This window comes from Heterodontus francisci, chromosome 9, assembly GCF_036365525.1.
Source record: "Heterodontus francisci isolate sHetFra1 chromosome 9, sHetFra1.hap1, whole genome shotgun sequence".
Classification (NCBI taxonomy): Eukaryota; Metazoa; Chordata; class Chondrichthyes; order Heterodontiformes; family Heterodontidae; genus Heterodontus; species Heterodontus francisci.
Window position 1 is genome coordinate 65,911,631 of NC_090379.1, and position 21,855 is coordinate 65,933,485.

Genomic DNA, 21,855 nt, shown 5'->3' on the forward strand with positions numbered 1-21,855 from the left:
CAAGACTCAGCAAGGGGATCGGTCAAGAGCTAAAGAGTGCAATTTAATGCTTGAACGTGGCTTCTTTCCAATTTTCATGCCGCAAAAAATGGTCCTGTTCTATTTGTGCTCCTCTAATATGGAACAGTAAGGACGTTAAATCCAACTGGATTCATATCTACAATGCATTTTTAGGCATCACCCAAATGGAGCACTGATTGATATTTCAAATTGTCAGCTTTCAGTGCATTTTGCTAGCCGTGAGATCCTAACCTTTGCAGCAACAGATTGACTGCTCTGTCACTGGAGGTTGGAACAGTCCTTTGCTACAGAACTCCAGAAAACCCAGAAAACTGGATCTTCTGTCAGCTGATTGCATTAAATTATAGATAATGGTGTAGAAATGTACAGCCCACGTTACTTGCATCTGAGGTAAATGGAAGACATTACAGGAAGGGCTGCAGTGGAGGTCCTATAAAGGAGAAAATACATGACAGTATGGAGTCCTTCTAAAGGAAAGAGTAGCAAATGCAGCAGGTCAGGCAGCATCTGTGGAGAGAGAAACAGTGAAAGTTTCAGGTCGGTGACCATTTGTCAGAACTGATGAAAGGTAACTGACTTGAAATGTTGGACTGGATTTTATAATACCCTTGGAGACAAGGTGGGAAGTGGGTGGGAGGCACACAAAATGGCGTGGGGTGGCATCAGGTAGCATGCCCAATGTTGTGCTTCCTTCATGACATTTTGTCTGCGGTGGGCACCGTGGTGGATGGGATGTCCACTGGGAGGCTAATTAAGCCACTTAAGAGGCCCATTAATGGCCACTTAAAGGCTTCCTCCTGCCTTGGCATTTTGCTAACATTGGAGTGCCCCCGTCGCATGGAAACACTATCAGGTTAGACCAGGCAGCCTCGCAGTGAGCTCTTGGGGTGGGGGGGTCAATCCTCTGAGGGTAATCCATGGCCACCATGGAGTGTCCCCCAGCGGTGATGGTTGCCTCTGCAGCACGACCCCTTCTGCCCTTACCAACCACCCCCCGCACCCCCTTGCCAGAGCCTGCCTGCCTGACTGGCCTCGGCAACCCCAACTCCACTTACTTGGGTTTGAGGGTCTCCTCCATCTTCGCTGCTCTGGGTTTCCTCCAGTATCGGCAGTGGCCACTGCCCTGGCAGCATTGTTGGTACTGCTGAGCTTGGGGGCAGGATTGTTTTCCCTTAAAGGGGCAGCATCCCCAATGGTGGGCTGTTAATTGCCTGCCCACCACTGAATTTGACCGGAGGTCTGATACAGGACCGAGGTTGGGTCACACCACCACCCCCCCCCAGCCCCTCCCCCTCCTTCCAGCCTGTCGGCGGAACCTCCGTCACCGAAATAAAATCCTGCCCGGTAACTCTGTTTCTCTCTCCACGGATGCTGCCTGATCTATTGAGCATTTCTTGCATTTTCTTCTTTATCTCAGATTTCCAACCTCTGTAGTATTTTGCTTTTGTAATAGGAGCAAGTTATTTGCTGGAAGAAAGTGAATATTTATTTATTTATTCATTCATTTAAAAATCTTTCTGTAGGAGTGGTTAATTTGTTAACAAAAAATACTGTTCATTTGCTAATGTGCTTCTTTAAGGTGCAGGAAGTAATGAGAAGTGACATAAATGAATAAAGGTTACAATATTCAGAGACCAAATGCATCTCTCAAATGAAGAAATATTCACTGAGTAGAAAAGCAAAGCAAATTATACACAATTTCCTTAGGTCCAGCAATCCAACAGCTTAATTGACAACTCTGTAATGGATGCAAATAATATGTAATATTACCTGGTATCAGCAACTGAATGGCTTATGATTCTTTTATTTAAAACCCACATAATAATTTCCCTCAACCATCCATGTATCAGAAAATTACATTATGTTATTGGCTGGAGTAAGACAAAATGTCATGGTTTTCATGCAGTTTAGAACTCCCAAAGTGTTTTAATGTGATACAACAGCTCCCCCACCTTACCAGCTAAAGAATGCAGTTTTTAGGGTCTTATTTTGCACAATGTCTGTTGTGAAAAAGTCCTCAATTGGGTCTCAGGCTGTTTAACCTGAGATCATTTACTTTATTTTACATGTTTTATCCTTTGTTCCCAATACTTAGCATGTTTCAGAAATATAAATATATGATCATTACAGGAAGTATAACATTTCAATTTAATATAAAATACATTATTATTTGCTAATGGATATTAATAAAAACTAAAAAGCTTAAGAGACTAGAAATATATGATTTTGGTGATGATCATTTGAATAACTACTGTTCTAATCAAAATCATTCTGAATATATTACTGTCCCTATTAGTAAGACATCAATTTGACAATTGCCCTACTTTATGCAAAAAACAGACCTATTCACCCATGTATTAAATGTCATAAACATGAGTTATTACCAAAAGTAAAAGACTGGGTACCAGAATTGTTTAATTTTAATCTGAATATAGACTTCTTTTTGTTCTACAAGATCCAAGCCAACAGTGTAAATGCTACATAGAGCAGAAAATAAATGTAATGTTTTAAAGCAATGAATTTACATGTGCATATATGATGGTAACATGAACAAAATGCTGAATCTTAACACACATATATATAGTTACATTGTAACATAACAGCCAATTCTTCTTAAGGGATAATAGCAATTTACAGACCTCGTAGATTAAACATTTATACAGTAGTGCATATCAGTTAGCTATTTTTAAAAGCAAAGTAAACAAAGAAGCAAAGAGGCTTCTTGCAGAATCAGCAAAGAACTGAAAACATGTTTCAATGCATGTTAAGCAGTTGACTGAAGGGATGTTGAAGCACAGAGCAAATGGATCCACTCATCAGATTTCCATGTCATTCAGATACTAAGCATGATTTTATCTACATAAAAAGAGCAGTTGGTCAGGTTGGAACTGTAAAACATGTTTCTCACATTGAAGCAATCCCATGCTAATAAATGTGAGGCAAATGAGAAAGTGATAAGTATATGGTCCATAGAAAAATACCAATACAAAATAATTAAATCCAAGACTAATACTTCAGTGCTATTGTCAAGTATTAAAACAATACTGAGCCAAAATTAGAATGACCTAATGCCCTATGTCCATTTCTGTTAACTGAGACAAATTAGCCTTTCAGGTAATCCTAATTAATCTCCAAATGACAGAGACAAGGGATTTTAAAAATAGGCCACATTTGGAAGCATTGCTTTCTCAATCAGAAAACATATGATACTGCATTTATGCAGGACCCGAAAAAAGAAAAAAAAAGTTATATTAACACATAGATGCTCTTCAGGAAGCATTATGATGCTGCCAGCTCTAGACATCGAGGCGATCTTCCCTGTTGAAATTGAAGGTTGCTCAAGTGGCTTCACAAAGGGTATTATGGATGTGGAAAGCAGCCTATGTTCTCTTCTTTCTTCTTTCAGAATGTAGCTTCTTTTAACCATATCCGAACCAAAATATTTTCAATAGAAAAGTAAGAGTGTTCATTCAGCCTGGCCCTCAAATATGTTTAGTCTGTCAAATTGTTCAAGAAAATAGAAAATACTCAGCAAGATCAGGGATGTTCCAAAAACCCAGTTTCTTCAGTTAATTAAAGGAGACGCCTTTTGAGCAAGGGCCATGCTTCTGTGCCACTCACACAGCCAGAAATCTTTCAGGGTCTCTGCAGGATTCTTTTCCTCTCAGAAGGGAGGTTTGGCAATTTGCGTAAGCGACCTTTTTATTATAGGATATTCCCCAGTGTGACTTATTCTTGCCGTCTCTTTTCCGTACAGCAATATCCTTTTTTCTCCAGAGAAACTAAAAAGAAACTAAGCTTGACAGCACTTCTTAACAAGTTTCCCTGAGTGGCAGTCAGCAGATAGAAGCAGCCTGAAGGATTCCTCCTCTACACCCTCCGCCTCCTGGCCATTTCCCAGCTAACGCTGGAAACAGGGATTTTGCTCTCTGCTCAAGAAGGAACCCACCCTTGTAGCAAACTTGATGGGATGCCACCATCGGCGGTGCAAACCCTTGTCTCTAGCTCTGTGAGAGCATAGGAGTGACATGGTGTACGTGTATCCAAGGCTTGTATTTTTTTTTGTTTGAACACAATCAGAATGACATTGATTTAAAACGAACTTGTTGGCCAGCGGTTCTTCTTATGAAGCGAAAGTGGGCGAGAGCTTTCTGAAGTCCATCCGTACGTGAGAGAGAGGGGGAGATAATGTAGCACTCGATCACTCTGAGGATTAACTCAGCGTGGAGGCTGCGCTGGGGGAAGTGCTAGGTGCAACGGTGCAATTCTGCCTGCTGAGATTTGATCTGACTTTCCCATCTCAGCCACTTGATCGCTCTCACTGCAGAGACGTTTGCTTAGCTAATAGAGCAGCTTGCTTGATGCGGAGGAAAGCTGCTCTCGGTTCCTGCTGTATACAGCAGGAGAGCCACATCGCCGCTGAATGGACCCAGGGAGCATGTCTCCGCTCTTCGCCGTGTCCTGGAAAATGTGTATTTTGAAGTTTAACTGTGAGGATATATGCAAGCCTCTGAATTGAAGGTGTTTTCTACACACGGATGGCATTCTGCTTTTGTCTTTTGATTTGGCTGCTTTGAAAAATGGCCCTTTTGGAGCACATCGCTATAGACAACAGTTTACCGTGCAGATTCTATAGATTGTAATAGTGACTTGAGGTAATGAGAAGAGAAAGAGATGAGTGAGAAGACACACTTACCCTGATCCTTAGCTAACTGGGCAGGGCTGATGTTCGTCCTTAAAGGTAACTCTTGGATTTCAGCATTTTGTCATATCTGTTTTCACTTATGATTTTTTAAAACTCAGTACAATGTGTAATATATTCGGGGTTCATTTTTAGCACCGAATCATGCCTGTTTTTTTTGCATTGCACGGTGTTCAGTGCCTCATGGGCATCGTGTACTGTTCAAGGTGTTCATGCTGCATTGTAAGGGAAGCTTCACCGTAAGCAATAGCTTAAGGTTTATTTTTAAACTTGATACAGGTATGTTGCAAGGTCAGAGCAGCCTTCAGGATACCGGATCGAGTGTATTAACTAAATACGATATCGAGTGTTTTGCAAGCATATCTGTTGCCTCAAATTGTTATTGTAGAACTACAGTTAGCACGCTGAAATCAAATGGATTTCGTCCGCAGGCTGCTTGAGGGAAATTTAATCGAAAAGCTATGCTCGACAGATCAGCTTTTACTGGCTCTTTTCACTGAAGAATATTTGCAAACATGCTCCTGTAAGACAAAGCAGAGATGCACTGCTGCCTTATCCCCGCCTTTAAAAAAAAACGCCCATATAAATCGACCCAATTTCTAAAGAATACTTACTTTGTCCCCCCTGAGTTGGTCTCAGTAAGTGGCCTGTCTAGAGATTGAAGGTATGTAGAAGAGCAGAGGAACTATGCCAGAGGAGAAGAAAACATCTTATTTTCAACGCTGCAAAATACTAAATCTGCAGTGCCATTACATTATAGTACCCGAAGGTAAGAGTCCCGTAAATATGATCTCTCTAGTGCAACGAGGTAAAAAAAAAACAGCTGTCGTTTACCGTAGTGCAATTCTGCTGAGGGCCAGTGTTATCTGGGGCACGCATCTGCTACCGTAACATACAAAGACAGCCCGAATAATATACTTGTGTACAATCTTAGATTCAACTGACGATGGTAAAAAAAAGATACGAGAAAGGATTGAAATTTCAGTTTAAAACATGGTTGAAGTTTATTTTATTGAAGAAAAACATCATGGTTATGATTGTGCCTTTTTCTCATCTGAATTTGTACAGTAAGGGTTTTAAGCAAGAGTTTTCCGATAATGATGTTTCCTTCTGTTTCACACATCCCCTGTGAATGAATAATTATTCTCATATTAACAAAATGCTAAATCTTTATAGAAAGAAATATCCAATGTCCATCTTATGTCAAGGAACATTCCTATTCAGTTTGTTAACCAATCTCCTCCGCCCGTCCCGCCCCCCGATTTTTCGTATACGGCTTGGTTTTACGGTGAGCATGATCTAATTGCTGATTGCTGAGAACAGTGGGGTGATGACCAAGGTGATGGCAGCTTTTCAGACAAGTTATTGTGTTAATTTACTTCTTCTTTTGTGTCCTAGTTTATGATCTTTACTAATATGGTCCGGCAATGCCTGCAGAGGTTAACAAGATCAATTGCTATAGACTGGCCTCATGAATGTTAAATGTCATATTGTAGCAACTGAATTATTCAAAGCTCTAATGCTCATTTGGCACTGACAGACCAATATTGTATAGATGCAGTCCTTTTTTTTTAAAGCCAAAACTTTGAGGTGACAAGATAAATATTTTCCAGTCAACTAAATAGACCAAAATGGTTCACATTCAAATTTAATTTTGAACAGATAATTAAGGACTCATCTGCTGCCTTTTATATCAATACTTAATTGCTGCACTTCAAAATATTGTATCATTGATATGAACAACTCATAGCTTGGACTTTGCTGTCTGGTGGTGCTAGAATTCAGGTTATGCCTCCTCTTCAGCAATAGAAAAACACAGTGACATCCCTGTCAGCTGAATAACTCAGGAGGCTAGAATGAGACAAGACTATAACGGCAGGAAACTTCAAAGGTGACAGTTTATCTACTCTACTGGATATCAGTGCCCAGACTGGCAATGCTTTTATGGCTTACTCATGTTAATTAATCCAAAAGGGACAAACAGCAGTTCTGGTAGAAAGTGCAACAAAACTAATCTTGATATTATTCAATCCAAACTGTCAGATTACCTCGTCATGGACACAGATTCACTAGTTAGTGAATATACATCAGTCTGAACTATCCAATGTCCTTTACAGTTGTGATCTTTTGAATATTGTTAGGCCTTGTTGTTACATGTTGTTTTCAAGGAAAATTCAAAATGAATCATTGTGACATTTCTGTGGCTAATGCTATTTAAAAGCAAGCTCTGCCAGTGAGTAAAATGATGTATGCTGACAGCCTGGTCTAGATTACTATGTTCCCAGCATAAGTGCTAAGTGAATGGAATGTATCTGCTGCATTCATCGCTCTGGTGTTTTTTTATTTAGTGGAGTAGGAAGCGTAAATATTATTGGGAAAAAATTAAATCTCTACAAAAAAAATTAACTTAAGGGTAATATTTACAGCCTTGACTCTTTAGTGTTACAAATATATTCTGTTACTTCATGAACAGCTAAGACAAACACTGCCTATCAAAAAGTATGCAGTCTGTATTAAAAAATGGAGGTGCAGTGCTACAATGAATCTGCATCCTCCTGGCTGCACAATTTCTCAGTTGATTTCTACAAAGTTACTATAGCATGAGTCATTTTAAGACAATAGGGCAGAGCACTGGAAGGCAATTGTACTGACCTTCTGATGCCTGCATAGTCATTTCACCAATTTTACCTGGTTCATTTAAGATCCATTCTTCTTTCCACACCAGAATAGCCATGGTTTGTTGATACAAATCAGCATCAAACAAAAAATTGAAGGAGCTTTATCTTAATTAAAATGTTCGGTGAGAGACAAACCTGCTTAGCAGTTATGATTGGGGTGGGCTTTTGTATGCCTCTCTGCAGTCAGGTGGCAACTAAATGCAGGTCACTCAAATTTAGGAAGACTGGTGCAGTGTTATCATAAGGTCTTAGTGATGTAAATATCATGTTACTATGAAATTCTCAAATGCCCAGCATTATCAATAGCTACTAAGGATCAGTGCCCAGATTCCTAATGAGACGTTGACCGTTTGACCATAACTGCAAGCTAATTCACATTCATTCATTTTCCTTCCTTTGTCAATTACTCTTTTTTTGAAATTTTTAACTTCTGCACTTTGTCCTCACTTATTTGTTTTCAAAGGATTTATTGCTTTATAAATCCTTATTTCCTTTTATTTCTCCTTCCTATTTCCCTTTCCTCGCTACCTTTCTCAAATCCTGTTTTCTATTTTCATGGTTTCTTTGTTTTTTTTTACTACAGTTTCTTTTGATTCTGATTCTACATTCTCTTAATTGTCATGTTTTCCCTCTTTCTAAATATTATTATTGTGCAAATATGTTCCATCTCTTTATATTTTCTTACTTTTTCTTCTCTCACTACTGTCACTCAGTCAGTTAGTTACTTCCTCTTTTGCCCTGAAGCTGATTCAGGGACAATCTCTTAAATAATCTCCAGAAGGTTCCAAATGCCTAGCAAATTTTAACCCTAATATTGGAAGATTTATGTAATACATTTGTTGATCTTTTCCAATGTCCTAATACTTTTAAATGTGCATAAGTTTAAACAACTCATGGCAGTTCTAAAATACACATAAAATAACTGATATGTGATTATTTTTTACCATTGTATGGAAAATATCTAGTTCTTACTGAGCTACTCACTGTTTTGGTTAGTTGTAGCCTCAACTTCAATTAAACAAATGAGAAAAGACAAGCTGAATTGAAACTGGATTTAATATCCCACAATCCTTGGCTCACATCATAGTTTGCATCGTGCCACACGAGATAATTGTCAATGCAATTCACATATGTGACCGAAAAGCCACATATTAGTAGTGCTGGTGGTATGGCATCTAACAATAAAGTATTTGAAATACACAGCCTTGAAACTTTAGCAAAGTAGCATAAGTTATTCTAAGAATGATGCAAAACTCTATTACCATCACCATATTGGAGCTCTGATTTTCTTTTGTGGATTTTTCATCTTGTAAAATTATCTTGCTAAACAATATAACTCTTTTACGCCATATAAACTTTCAGATGGCAGTGAATTGTAATTAATTAGCCATTTTTGTCACTTTTTAATTGCTTTTAAAATAGAAATCGTAATGAAATTCTGGATAGTTATATTCTTCCAAAATGAAACTTCAGTCAAAGATCAAGATTTGGATCCATTTAAATTAAGATCACCAAAAATGTTGATCTCTGGTGTTAGACATTAACTTCAATGGAAATCCAATTTGATGGATTAAAGAGAAAACATAAATAACTGTATATTTATTTAAACAATTGCCATACATTGGCACCCAAGATCTTAGAAAAATTGAGCATCACTAAATTTTGACCAAACACTGCCAATTGGTCATGTATATTGACAGAACCGATAAGAACTCATAAAATGTCTCACTACATGCTTGCCACCATTTACTATATGGTTAGAAAACTATGAATCTAAACAATCCACATTTGCCCATCTTGTTCTATTTCAGATTGATTCACAGTCAGAAAGCAACATTATAAAGAGGGTTTTCTATGAGTGAAAGCCTGAACAACACCAAAGAACCCTGTATTGGAGCATTTCAGATTTCTTCGTGGATGTCTGAATTTGACCCTGTTTGGGTAATTCAGGTTGGAAGATTACTGTCCATTCAAATAACTATATCGTGAATGTTCATTTTCATATTTACAAGTGGAAGAAACAAAAAACACAATATTTCAGATAAGCGTTGGTGTTCAGTGTGAGTATCTCCAAACGGAACCCTTATGGACTGGAAGGAAGTTTACATATTTGTGACAACACATTTTAGAGAGTGATTCCATATCTTCTCACCTAAACCAATTTTTTCCAGGTAATTTAATCTATCATATCAATCCACCATTTTTCCATTACATCATCATTGGGAATTTCTACCTCTATGACATAACTATAGTGAGCAGAAACCCCAACGAATAAATGTAATTTACTCAACAATTACATGGATGGTAATTAATTTTTAAAATATGGACTTAGAGCCCTAATGTTTGTGGCAAATCAGCATAACATGACACAGCAGAATTGCACAAATCTGTGATTAATGCTTAGAATCATACCTAAGCTGTAATTTATACCATAGCAGTAAACCGATGGCATCACTTGTCAGTAACTAGTGCACATTTAGATGATCATGAATTTAATTGATGATAAATGCAAATCTGATTCTGAATCTGATTGATCTTGAATTTAATTTAGTATTTTTTTATATTATAATAATGTCCTTTAAAGGTCTGAGCCTTACCCAAGTAATAATAAATATGCAACACTGCAACAGCAAAGACAGCTTAATAAAATGATTAGGACTGCAGTTAAATTTACAAGAATTGTCAGGAACAGGATTGAGACTTTCTGTCAATTGTTTTCCTCAGTTCTATCTTTCTGCAAGTTCTTTAATTTGATTCAGTTACATTTCAAGAATTATATTGAAATAATATTTTGTTTGCTTTTTGATGTACTGTGTGATCTCATGCATCTCAGCAGGGTCGGAAAGAGCACTGTAAATTGACAGCCTTATCACTGCTGGATGCAACTGTATGGGTAGATTTCTTTAATATAACAGGTTATGAAATATTTTAACACTGCAGCATTAATAAACATACTATTTTACATTGCTCATTCCAACCCTGGTGAGCTACCTCTGACATTGCTCCTGAGCAGTCACACTGTCATATTTTGAATGCACTGTGAATGCTTCAAAAAATTGAAACAATCGCATTACTAGTTGGAATGATAAAAAAAGGTGTTTGAATATCATGAATATTAATACAGTATTGTGCTTGTGTCTTACCTACACTTTTGTAGTTTAGATTGATTGTCATTACAATTTCTTTGCAGCTATGAATGAGACTATTTGTTAAACTGGAGATTTTTAATTGCACTATTTGAAGTTCTTAATGATATATTAAGGCTTCAAATTACATTAAAACCAGCCATACTTTTCCAATAAACATTTTCTACCTCAGAGCGATAATTAGAAATTAGCCACCAATTCAATGACAGTTCCCTTCTGAAATACTGAATACTGTGAAATGGAGGACACAAGTAAAAATGATGTGCCGTGTCTTTTGGAATAGTGTTTTATATAACTAAAAACAAGCATTCTGTTTTATGATAGACATTAACTATATAACATGCACACATTTTTCCCTGTAAAATAATCAGCAGAAATCTTTGTGAATTCATGATACCTTTTCTCATTTGCTACATCATTTACATTCCATATATTATAATCGTCTCGCATATGGCATACACTTAGCTGCCACAAACCTTACTTCCTGGGTTAAAGTTGTCAGTCATACACCTTACGTTGACATCTTACATTGAATTGCCTATTTGAACATTTATAATAGAAATTCTTATATCAACATTCATAATGAGAAATATTCTATCTAAACATTATTTTTATTCACAATCATGCTTTGTCGAGGAACCAAATAAATCACAAAAGATAGTTTTTGAAGAAAAAGTATCTGACATTTTTCTTAGTGACTGAATTTTTTTAATGTCCAAAATATTGTTTTACAGAAAATATTTTAATAATTTCATTCAGATTTCAAAAGCCTGCATCAAAAATTTCAACTGGATAGTTTTATCTCATAACAGTTGGATGGAAATTAATCCGTATCTCTAGATTCTGAGCATGTACAAGTTGCAGAATTTCCCAGAATACATTATTGGTTGAAACAGAAGCATTTTTCAAATTGTTCTCTGAGGTTTTATCAGTTACTTTTCTCCTTCTAAGATTTTAAAACAACTGAAGATTAATTTCTCAAACATTTATTTCAAGCCGATCTCGCAACTTTTCTGTTATGAAATGCTCAACTAGACAACGCCTGTGATTAATATAGTTGTGATTACAAGCAGCTGTGGTTCCTTTTAATGCTATTTTAATTCTCACCAAAGATTGTTTACTGGGAATGTATTTTCTATTCGCCAGTCAAAACAATCTTTCTCTTCTGAACCATTTTAAGCTTAAGCGATTTTTAAAATTAAAAGCTAGGAAACTGCATAAACAATGCATGTTTGAATGTTTCATGTGCTCATTTATGTTTCTTTCTGGAAATTTATGTTTGTTAAACGTTGTATGAAGCAGCAAACTCACGAATGAACTAGATGCTTTAAGATCGAATGTAAAAAACAGGAACTGGTGATAATGGAGAGAGCAGTTGGATGAGATGCCTGATGGTGCAAGAGGGGTTACAGATAAATCAAGAGTGGAGGCAAGGTAGCAGTGGTGGGGAAGGAAGGGGGTATTGGGGCCTCATATTCCAAAAGGGGCCAAGGGCAGTTTGGGTACCATCTGTTGGACCCTCCACAGGGCTGCTAGACCCTGCCCCCAATATTATGCAATCGCAACAACCCTCAATTCAGCCTGCTTCCTACCCGAAAAGCTCCTAAGACCACTCCCCGGTTAAATTGACTGCAGAACTTCCTTCCCTTTCCAGATCCTGGAACCCCTCAAAATTCCCAACACTGCATTTCCAGGGCTCATTGATTCCAGGACTACTCTCAATGTTCCAGGATGCTGGCATTTCCCTCTCTCATACTGTCAGATGTCAGGATCCTTCATCCAGTGATCCCAGGACTTGCTGCAGTGGTCCCAGAGTTCCCTCCACAGTGTAGACCCAGACCCTTTCCTGGTACCCCCAGATCTCATGACTGTGCCCTCAATGTTGATAAATCAGGTTCCCTGATAATAATCTTGTTCTTATAAAACCTCCAACTCACTATGAGCAGTTCTGTGAGAGATTTGTGAGAGTATTTAGTATTTTGTTTACTACCATTCAGATAGAAATAAATAAAACAAGAAAAAATTGTAACAAGGAACAAACTCACTGGAGTACATTACATTTCCAGTTCACTATTCATTTTTATAAGCAACTTTAATTGTGTTACCTTCACAGTATGCAAATTTGCCATGAGGGGCTTTCATTTGCCATATATTTTTCAGACAGTGCAGTTAATAATTGAATAGACTTCTCTTCTATATGGAATCTGAATGTGTAGATCTAATCAATATTGCATTAAGTTATTAACAATGCTCTGTACTTTTTTAACTTCTTAAATTATCACCCCCATTTTAAGACCCCCAACTAACCCAATTCTGTTTACATCTGCTTACATGTTGCAGTACTAATTGACTACAAGGGTGTGTGGATGAATTACTGTGAAGCTTCTGTTAAACATTGATATTGATCTAGCAATTAGGGGTATACAGAAGTAGGCTTGGGTGTTTCTCTTTTCAATTTTCTCTTGTGAGTAAATTAGTTTTTATTCACATCTTTCCAGTGGCACAGCCAAGTTTGGGAACCCACCACATAGAGAATTACAGGGGCAAACTTATCTCCCGTTGTTCCATTACTCAGTTCATTGGTGCATCAGCATACTGCATCATCTTGCTGCTCAATAATTTAAATGACTATTAATACATTTGCACTGAGAATGATTCAAAACAATCCCTGGAATCGTCTTTGCTTTGAAAATGCTTTAGAACAAGCGGACTAAAGTTCATAATGACTGAATAATTAATGGTTGCTCCATTTATTTTCTAAACATTCTGTTTCTTTTCCAGGCTAGTTAACCTGATTTACAATGGAAAAACTGCTTTTTTATCTGCTGTTAATTGGTATGACAGTGAAGGCCCAGGTCTGTCCCAAGCGTTGTATCTGTCAGAATCTGTCTCCAAACCTTGCAACTCTTTGTGCCAAAAAAGGACTTCTCTTTGTCCCATCAAACATTGACAGAAGGACAGTGGAGCTACGTTTAGGAGATAATTTCATTACAATCATTAAAAGAAAAGACTTTGCTAACATGACCAGCCTGGTTGACCTTACATTGTCACGGAATACAATAAATTATGTTGCACCACAGGCATTTGCAGACCTGCGCAATCTGCGGGCCTTACATTTGAATAGCAACAGACTAACCCAGATCACGAATGACATATTTAGTGGACTTTCAAACCTTCACCATTTAGTAGTCAATAACAATCAACTAATTGACATTTCCTCAGAAGCTTTTAATGATATTTTATTGTCTCTTGAAGAGTTGGATGTATCCTATAATAATTTAAAATCTATTCCCTGGGAAGCAGTTCAGAAGATGGTCAACTTGCATACATTCAGCATGGACCATAACATGATTGAACAAATTGATGAGGGGACCTTCTCCCATCTTCACAAGTTGACTCGATTGGATATGACATCTAATAAATTGCGGAAGCTCCCACCTGATCCATTATTCACTAGAGCTCAGGTACTAGCCTACTCAGGACTCTTAAACCCACCAAGTTTTACATTAAGCTTTGGAGGGAATCCCTTGCATTGCAACTGTGAGTTACTCTGGCTGCGCCGTCTTTCAAGGGATGATGATCTGGAGACCTGTGCCTCACCTCAGCATCTTTCAGGCCGATACTTTTGGTCAATTCCAGAAGAAGAGTTTATCTGTGATCAGCCCCTGATTACTCGCTATACACATGAGCTCAGAGTTTTAGAAGGCCAACGTGCGACACTGAAGTGCAAGGCCATTGGGGACCCAGACCCCTCCATCCACTGGAGTTCACCTGAAGGCAAGCTCATTTCAAATTCATCGCGGACAGCTTTATATAATAATGGAACCTTAGACATCCTCATAACTACTGTTAAAGATACAGGCACTTTCACCTGCATTGCTTCAAATGCTGCTGGAGAAACCACTGCAGTGGTGGAACTTCATATAATCAAACTCCCGCATTTAGTTAACAGTACAAACCACATTCATGAGCCGGATCCTGGCTCGTCTGACATTTCTACTTCCACTAAATCTGGTTCAAACACTAGTAATAGTGTTAGTGACACTAAGGCCAAACCAGAAAAGAGGGTGACAGTTACTGAAACTTCATCGTCATCTGCACTTATTAAATTTAATTTGCAGCATAATATCCCTGGTATTCGTATGTTCCAGATTCAGTATAATGGTTCTTATGATGACTCACTTGTTTACAGGTAAGCCTTTTCAGCTGTTTCTACACTTTAGTACTTAATCAGTTGGTCCTATATTGATTTTGTTAACGCAGTGTTTTATTAATGGAGGTGAAACCACTGTCACATTACAGCTTCATGTGAGCTTTATAAGGATATGGTCAATTATTAATGCATTGTTTTCCTTTGCATGGTAATAAACAAGCAAGAGTAAAACTCTTATAATACTATACTAATCCTTAATCCTGTGCTATAATCTTACTTTATTCTGTGCGTGCTGGTACATCACAGTTCAAATCTGTCTCTTAAAGGTTGGCTGTTGTGTGATGACACTTAAAAAAAAATGCAAAAGGCACTTCAGATTAAGACACCCAAAATCAATCGGATTGTGACTTCCTCAGTAATTGATTCATTTCTTTTGTAGTTCGCTTTTATGTAGATTTATTTTTTGTCCTGGCAACATATTTTAACATTCCCCTTTCAACTTCAAATTATAGCATGGCTTTTAAAAAAAATTCAAAATTTATTTTATTAAGGTCTGGCAATGAGTTTACAAGTTTTGTCGTGTAAAATAAAGATGCAGCTATGCGCACAGCTAAATGTGTTATTTGCCCCAAGGCACCTCCAAAGGCTTTAAGCTTTCAATTATAGCAACAAAAATAGAGCTCTTCTTGCTAATTAAGAGAAAAGAATTAAGTATTTAAAGGTGTACTAATGAGAGTCCGCATATTGTCCCTTAGAATGATTCCTTCCACAAGCAAAACTTTCCTCGTCACTAACCTGGCTGCAGGAACACAATATGATTTATGTGTCTTAGCGATCTACGATGATGGCATCACCTCCCTCACAGCTACCAGGGTTGTCGGCTGCATACAATTTACCACAGACCAGGATTACGTTCGCTGCCATTTTATGCCATCTCAGTTTCTGGGAGGAACCATGATAATTATAATCGGTGGAATTATCGTGGCCTCTGTGTTGGTCTTCATTATCATACTTATGATTAGATACAAGGTGTGCAACAATAATGACCCACATAAGATGACAAAGGTCAGTAATGTCTACTCTCAGACAAATGGAGCTCATTTGCAAATGTGTAGCGGAATATTAGCCCACTCAACTTCTAAAGTCATCATGGGACAAGAAGAAAACACACAGTATCATAAAGATCCCAAAACGCAACCGTTAGATTCTGCTGTGAGCCAGGACTGTGCTACCACTACCTCCATCATGCCACTTGACTGGACTACAGGTGTTAGTGCATCTCAAAAGCTGAAAAGAAAGGCTGGACCAAAGTCAAGTGTCGAAAGACCAATGGAAGCTTTCACCAATGTCGAGTCATCCAAAAAGAAAAGGGAAAATACTGCAACTTTACAGAAGCCCTCATGTGCTCCAATTTCTCTGAAAGAGACTCCCACTTTTAGACGAGCACAATCTAAGTCTATTAAATATCTTACTCTGCCAACAGAAACAAGCAGAGCTAAGCGGAGATATTCACTCAATGGAGATTTATCAGAGTATCATTGCTATACTCATTCACAAAAGATTAGCAGCCTGTGGTCAAAAAGGAGCATGTCAATGAATGGGATGTTATTACAGTTGGAAAACTCTGATGCTGACAGTGGGAAAGCCACTTTCTCAAGTTCTGAGTGGATAATGGAAAGCACCGTGTGACATTTTAAATATGTTTCAGTGAAGGAACACTGCCTTGTAACAGTTTGGGAATTCGATGCTTGTCTTTCTGTTTGATGGCATTTCCAGCAAGGTAGTAATGGAACTGGCTCATGCACGCAATTCTTCGATAGAAATCAACTGGCAGCACTGAAAGACATGAAGGTAAAGCATGATTAAGCACCAGTGCCTTATCCTGCTTTAGGATTGGCTTTCTGGTTCTGGAGTATGGGGATAAATGAGTGAAAAATTTTCACCTAAGCCTTTGACCAAGGAAATATGGTTTCCTTCATCTTAAAGAAAAAAAAGCCTATTTATGGACTACTTAATAAATTGATATTTTTAAAAAAAATTGAGCTGTATGTTTCTTTTCAGTGACAATGGTAAATGCCTTTTGTTTTCAGGCAAATGCTGTACAGATAAAACAACTCTGTGTTGTTATGTTGTGTACAATAAAGGATTAAATAAGTATACTCGGCCAGTGTTAGTACAATGAATAGCTGTTATATGTGCAATTAGGCAGGGCCTGAAAATTGTGGTTGCCCAGTCAAGACTGATAGAGGTACTCCATACTGCCAGCTAAGTCATCTAAAATGATTGAACTTCCATAATAAGGGTGCCAGTCCTGTATCAGAAAAAGTAATGGTTGTGGTAATGTAATCTTTGCATTTAAATCAAGTATTCATAGTCTGACTACCACTCAAAGGAGCCATTAAATGAAAATATTGCCACTCAAAGGAGCTGCATTAAGGCCCGCTACTGAAGTGCTTCAACTGATTCTAACGCTATTTTTGTGAAATTATCCTCATACAAAAGTACACAAGGAAAATGGTATGATCTAGAATGTGTAAAGAATCGGAAAAACAGATTTATTTAATCTAATATCAGGCCAAGCATTAAAATAGAAAGACATTTTTTACAAAGCATATTACTATAGTATGACATTTGAAGAACCCAACTGCTAAATTCATTATTTACCTGGTAGAAATGAGCAAAGAGACAGCATTTCAAATAAATGGGCTGGTGTGGTCTGAGCTAAAATCCAGCCAAACGCGATCACAGTTCTGAGCCATTTAACTACTGGGAAAAATGTAATAGTTTTATTGGAAACTCTGTGCCAAGTTTTCATCAAGTTTGGGATTGTATTTCTTGTCGAAGAACGTGAACATCCACTTTTCAAGAAATCCAAAATCCAAAGCAAGCTGATAACATCCTGGTTGTGCCCCAGACCACATCTAACCAACCCAGTTAGTGAAGGTTGTGTTGTGCTCACTCCTATTATCTGGTAAACATTTTTAGACTCCTTTTAACATATGCAATTTGTAAAGTGAAGCACACATTATATCATGGCTTGACCTAACCTGATAGAAACACTTAAGATAGTCAGTCCATCCAAGGATTTTACAAGGAGTGTTTTCTGAAACCTAGCAGCAGAGTAATGACAAACCTGGTTTTATTTTATCAGGAAGGTTTACACAGACCTGTCAAATGCACTCATTTCAATAAAAAGTGTAACCTGTTTCTATGTGTTTCGCTCTTTGAAAATAAAGTTTAGATATTTAAATGGGCTCGTAATCTGTCTGACTTTTTGTGTTTGTAAGCTCTTGTAAACATAGAGAGTACGCTATGCAATGAAATCCTTCTTATAGAACCCTTGTGTATTGAAACTAGCTTTATCTGCTGATCCCGCCAGTCCAGAAAATGAATTAATGATTCAAACGTGATGCCTCAGGAGACCAGCTGTCTATAAAGACTGCCTGGAGACTGTCTCAAAGGTAGTTTTCGAAAATGCTTTCAGTGTGCTTATCAGTATTTGGGTATATTTTCTTCTGCCCTTGGAGTAATTAGTGTAGTTTGAGGTATAGATGTTTTCTGCCCTATGACAAAAAAAGATTTTTTGAATCTTTTAAAATGTTGATCATTCTAAGGTAAAATCTCAAAATGTGCGATCATTGATTCATTCACTGCATTCAAGGAATAAAGTAAAAGATAGGTCTTTATTATATTCTTTTATTTTGACATTGAAGCCCACCTAGGTTTGATGGAAGAAACTTTTACGATTCTAACTTTTGACAATTTTTTCCAAAACAAGTCACTTACTGTCATCTATTTGCTTGCCGAGATTCAGAGAACAATCTGAATATTAACAATAAAATCAGAATTTTTGTTTTTCTTTTCCCCTGTATTTCTGATAAAGTGTGCTAGGTTTCCACCTGAAAAAAGCTGTTCTGAAAATCTGTTTGAAAATACAGAGTTTTCCCTTTCACGGCTGCTCAAATTAAACACTTATTGTAATAATAATAAAAGCAAAATACTGCTGATGCTGGAAATCTGAAATAAAAACAAGAAATGCTGGAAATACTCAGCTGGTCTGGCAGCATCTGTGGAGAGAGAAGCAGAGTTAATGTTTCAGGTCCATGACCCTTCATTTTTAAACATTTATTGTCCCTTACTGCATCCAAGCATCTCAGTGTGATGGATTGTAAACTGCTGGATTCTAAACTGTTTCTCAAAACTGAAGATAAGTTCCTATCTTCTTATTGTTTGAAAACACACAATTTTTGATTTTGTTCCTGCAATTTGTTTTAGTAAGAAATTACTTTAAGAAAATAAAAATAAAATGCCATGTTAGTTAGATAAGGTAGAATGTTTGGCCTGGCAAATTACCAAAGAAATAGGCAACATCTGCAGTACAAGGAATTGATCAATGTGTTATTTTTTTCATGTAAATATTTTGTGTGATAGAAGTTGTGAAAATAGTCTGCAAAGTGCTTAAGATGATTTATAATTTTCCGATTGATATTTTTTGGTGATTGGGACATTTCTTTTGGCATTGCTTAACATTCAGCACCCCCAGTATAGTCAAATGCAAATGACATTTTGGTCCTAATAACATTCCTTAAACCACAGAAAGTCCTTACAGCCCATCTTATTGCATCAATGTGATTTATTTTTCCTTAACAGCTATGCTTATATTTGAGTCAGGCTGTCTCTTTCATGCCAATTTGTGGGTAGTTTTGTGCTGTGATCTCATGCCAGTTTAGAGCTTGATCAAGATTTGTCTGATCTTATGTATATTTCTTAGAGCCAGAGAGAATAGATATTCATTTCAGGAGTCTGGACTGGATTTGAACCAAGACGAAAGATGAAAGGATAGGATGCAAATGCATTGTACCACTGAGTGTTCTATTAAGAATTGCAAGCCAATTGTTTGTCAAGGAGAATAACTGGATCACTTGGTCCATATTAGGACTGGAGGAACAAAGGATTTAGGTAGCTTAATTTGTTTAATGCTTCCCTTGGAACCTGTGTTTTATCCAGCCCAAATGTAATAAAATGTTTTTTGACACAGTTGAGGTCTTTGATTGATATGCTGATTTATCTTATCTCAGTTCAGGTCCCATAATAGATACCTTCTCAGCAACAAGTACTCTATGATACAACATTAGTTGAACAATCCCATTTTGAAAAGCCACACAAACCTGCAGCTCAGAACTGGAAAGGACACAGTTATTATTTCCAGTGTACTTAGGCACATCAAAACAGTGTCAGTGAGCACCATGTTGTATTTGAATGTTTTTGTAGCTGACCACATTGTATTGGTTAATCTTGTCACTTGTTGACAAGTTTAATTTTCCAGGCTATCATCTTCACAAATACTATCTGGCACACATATAAATAATTGCAGGGTCATTGAGCAATGTTCCACTTTTATTTTTTTCACATTTGTAGCTTTGATGGTCAAGGATATGACTGTAACACAGGGGACTAAATTTGTTATGGCCAAACAAGAGGCAAAATGGTCGGTGAGTTCTGATCGCACACCTGTTCTTGCGGACTTGGGTGTTGTACTAAATTGGTCCCTGTGCCTGCTTAGCATGAAATAAATGAGTTGTCAGTGTTACTCATGCTCTTCATTGATAGCTCGCCAAATGGGGGAATGGGAAATGAAATGTCACTGGCATTGGTTAAAAACAATCAGAACTTCTTACGAGGAAGGTACACTGTGGCTGTAATTCTGAACGCTAGTAAAATGGCAAGCAGAAGAGATGCTGGAAGGCCTCCCTGCTGTTGATGCTGATTTGGAGGTGTTGGTGGATGAGGGAGTTCCTCTTTCTTCACAGGAGCAAGAAGGTACGCTGTCTAGCTTCCCAGTAACACTAGGCAGAGGGGGCAAAGCAGGTCAGCACCAGACCTATCACTCCAAGGACCTGGCTACAATGCCGAAATAAATTTAATGACCTCACAATGGCTACTGAGGTCAGACTCATAACTCATATCTCTCATTCTACTTAGCCCTGCATTACCTGTGACCTCAGCACTCGCACAACTTACCTTCCCTGCTTCCCACAACTCTCCTCCAATTACTGAAGCACTCTTTGTTCCACCTTTTTCTGCTGCTACAGACACCTGCTGCTGTATTAATTCTCACTTCTTTCACTTGCTTCACCTCAAACTTGTGCTATCTTTTATACATCAGCAATATTATTCTACCCTGACATTAACCTGCTCAAAAAATCTCAACAGGCTAACACTAGAAACTCCCTTCTTTCTTGCAAGAAAAGCTGGCGCACAATAACAGGGAGCAGGCAACCAATAAAGGAGATCCACCATACATAGATGCCCAGTTTCTGGAAGAGACCATTGTAGACAAGACATGTGTCAGGAGTATGGCCTCTGGGGGCTGGAGAAATGTCCCACAAGGTTTTTGACTAACTCACCCTCTTCCCTTCTCTCTGAAATTTCACACTCAGGCTATGCATGACAAAGGGCTGTGCTTTCAGTTGCCATTCGTCTATTTCCACTTAACTTTGCCATTAACTATTAACCCTTGTCTCTCTCTTCCTTTTTAGAGGCTGAAACTTCAGACCGCACAGCATGGATGGAGGAAGGGGAGGACAGCCCTCCAGAAGATGCAAGTGTCACTCAGCCTGACCCAAGCAAGGACCAGCTCTAAGTTTGGCACCCCACATAGTTTAGAGGCCAGAATAGACAGTCCACACTGAGAGATTCACTGATCACAAGTATGCAGGAGCAAGGATAGGATGCATATCAGCAGAGGACATCCTCACTTCCTAGACCTGCTGCAAAGGCCAGAGGTGATTGCCTGTAAAACCCAGCCTACAGAAGAAAGCTGGTAGCTGTACAGTGTGAGCATCTAAAGTATATTGGCCTGCCTGAAACAGGGTGGAATTCAACTCCAACTCCACACAACATCCACACCATGCAGTCAACCACGGAGTGAGTGGTGAGCTCTAAGAATACTGCATTGGCCCATAATGATGGAGCCTCTGGTGCCAGCTCTGACAGCTTCCGTGGAAGCTCAGACTTTTGCCATTTTGGCTCTTGGGTTCAGCAACTCTTTGGCTTTCAAAGATTCAAAGCATCAATAGAGATTTTGAGACCATCACATCATTCCTGAAGTCTGTTTTCAGACAAAGCAGTGGGAGTGCTGAGATGCAGCCCATG

The 21,855-nt window shown here is 38.1% G+C and overlaps 1 protein-coding gene across 3 annotated transcripts; it reads left to right on the top strand.

Annotated features, from left to right (window-relative positions):
- The first annotated feature begins 4,357 nt into the window (after positions 1-4,357).
- lrfn5a (leucine rich repeat and fibronectin type III domain containing 5a) lies at positions 4,358-17,954 on the top strand. Of its 3 annotated transcripts, none has more exons than XM_068038318.1 (4): positions 4,358-4,762; positions 9,213-9,461; positions 13,329-14,739; positions 15,456-17,954. In XM_068038318.1, exons 3-4 carry the CDS (start codon positions 13,349-13,351, stop codon positions 16,387-16,389), a joined length of 2,325 nt encoding a protein of 774 aa, XP_067894419.1. In that variant the 5' UTR covers positions 4,358-4,762; positions 9,213-9,461; positions 13,329-13,348; the 3' UTR covers positions 16,390-17,954. The 3 variants fall into 3 exon arrangements, with proteins under 3 accessions (XP_067894419.1, XP_067894421.1, XP_067894420.1); XM_068038319.1 differs by lacking the exon at positions 4,358-4,762 and adding an exon at positions 5,386-5,492; XM_068038320.1 differs by lacking the exon at positions 9,213-9,461.
- The last annotated feature ends 3,901 nt before the right edge of the window (positions 17,955-21,855 follow it).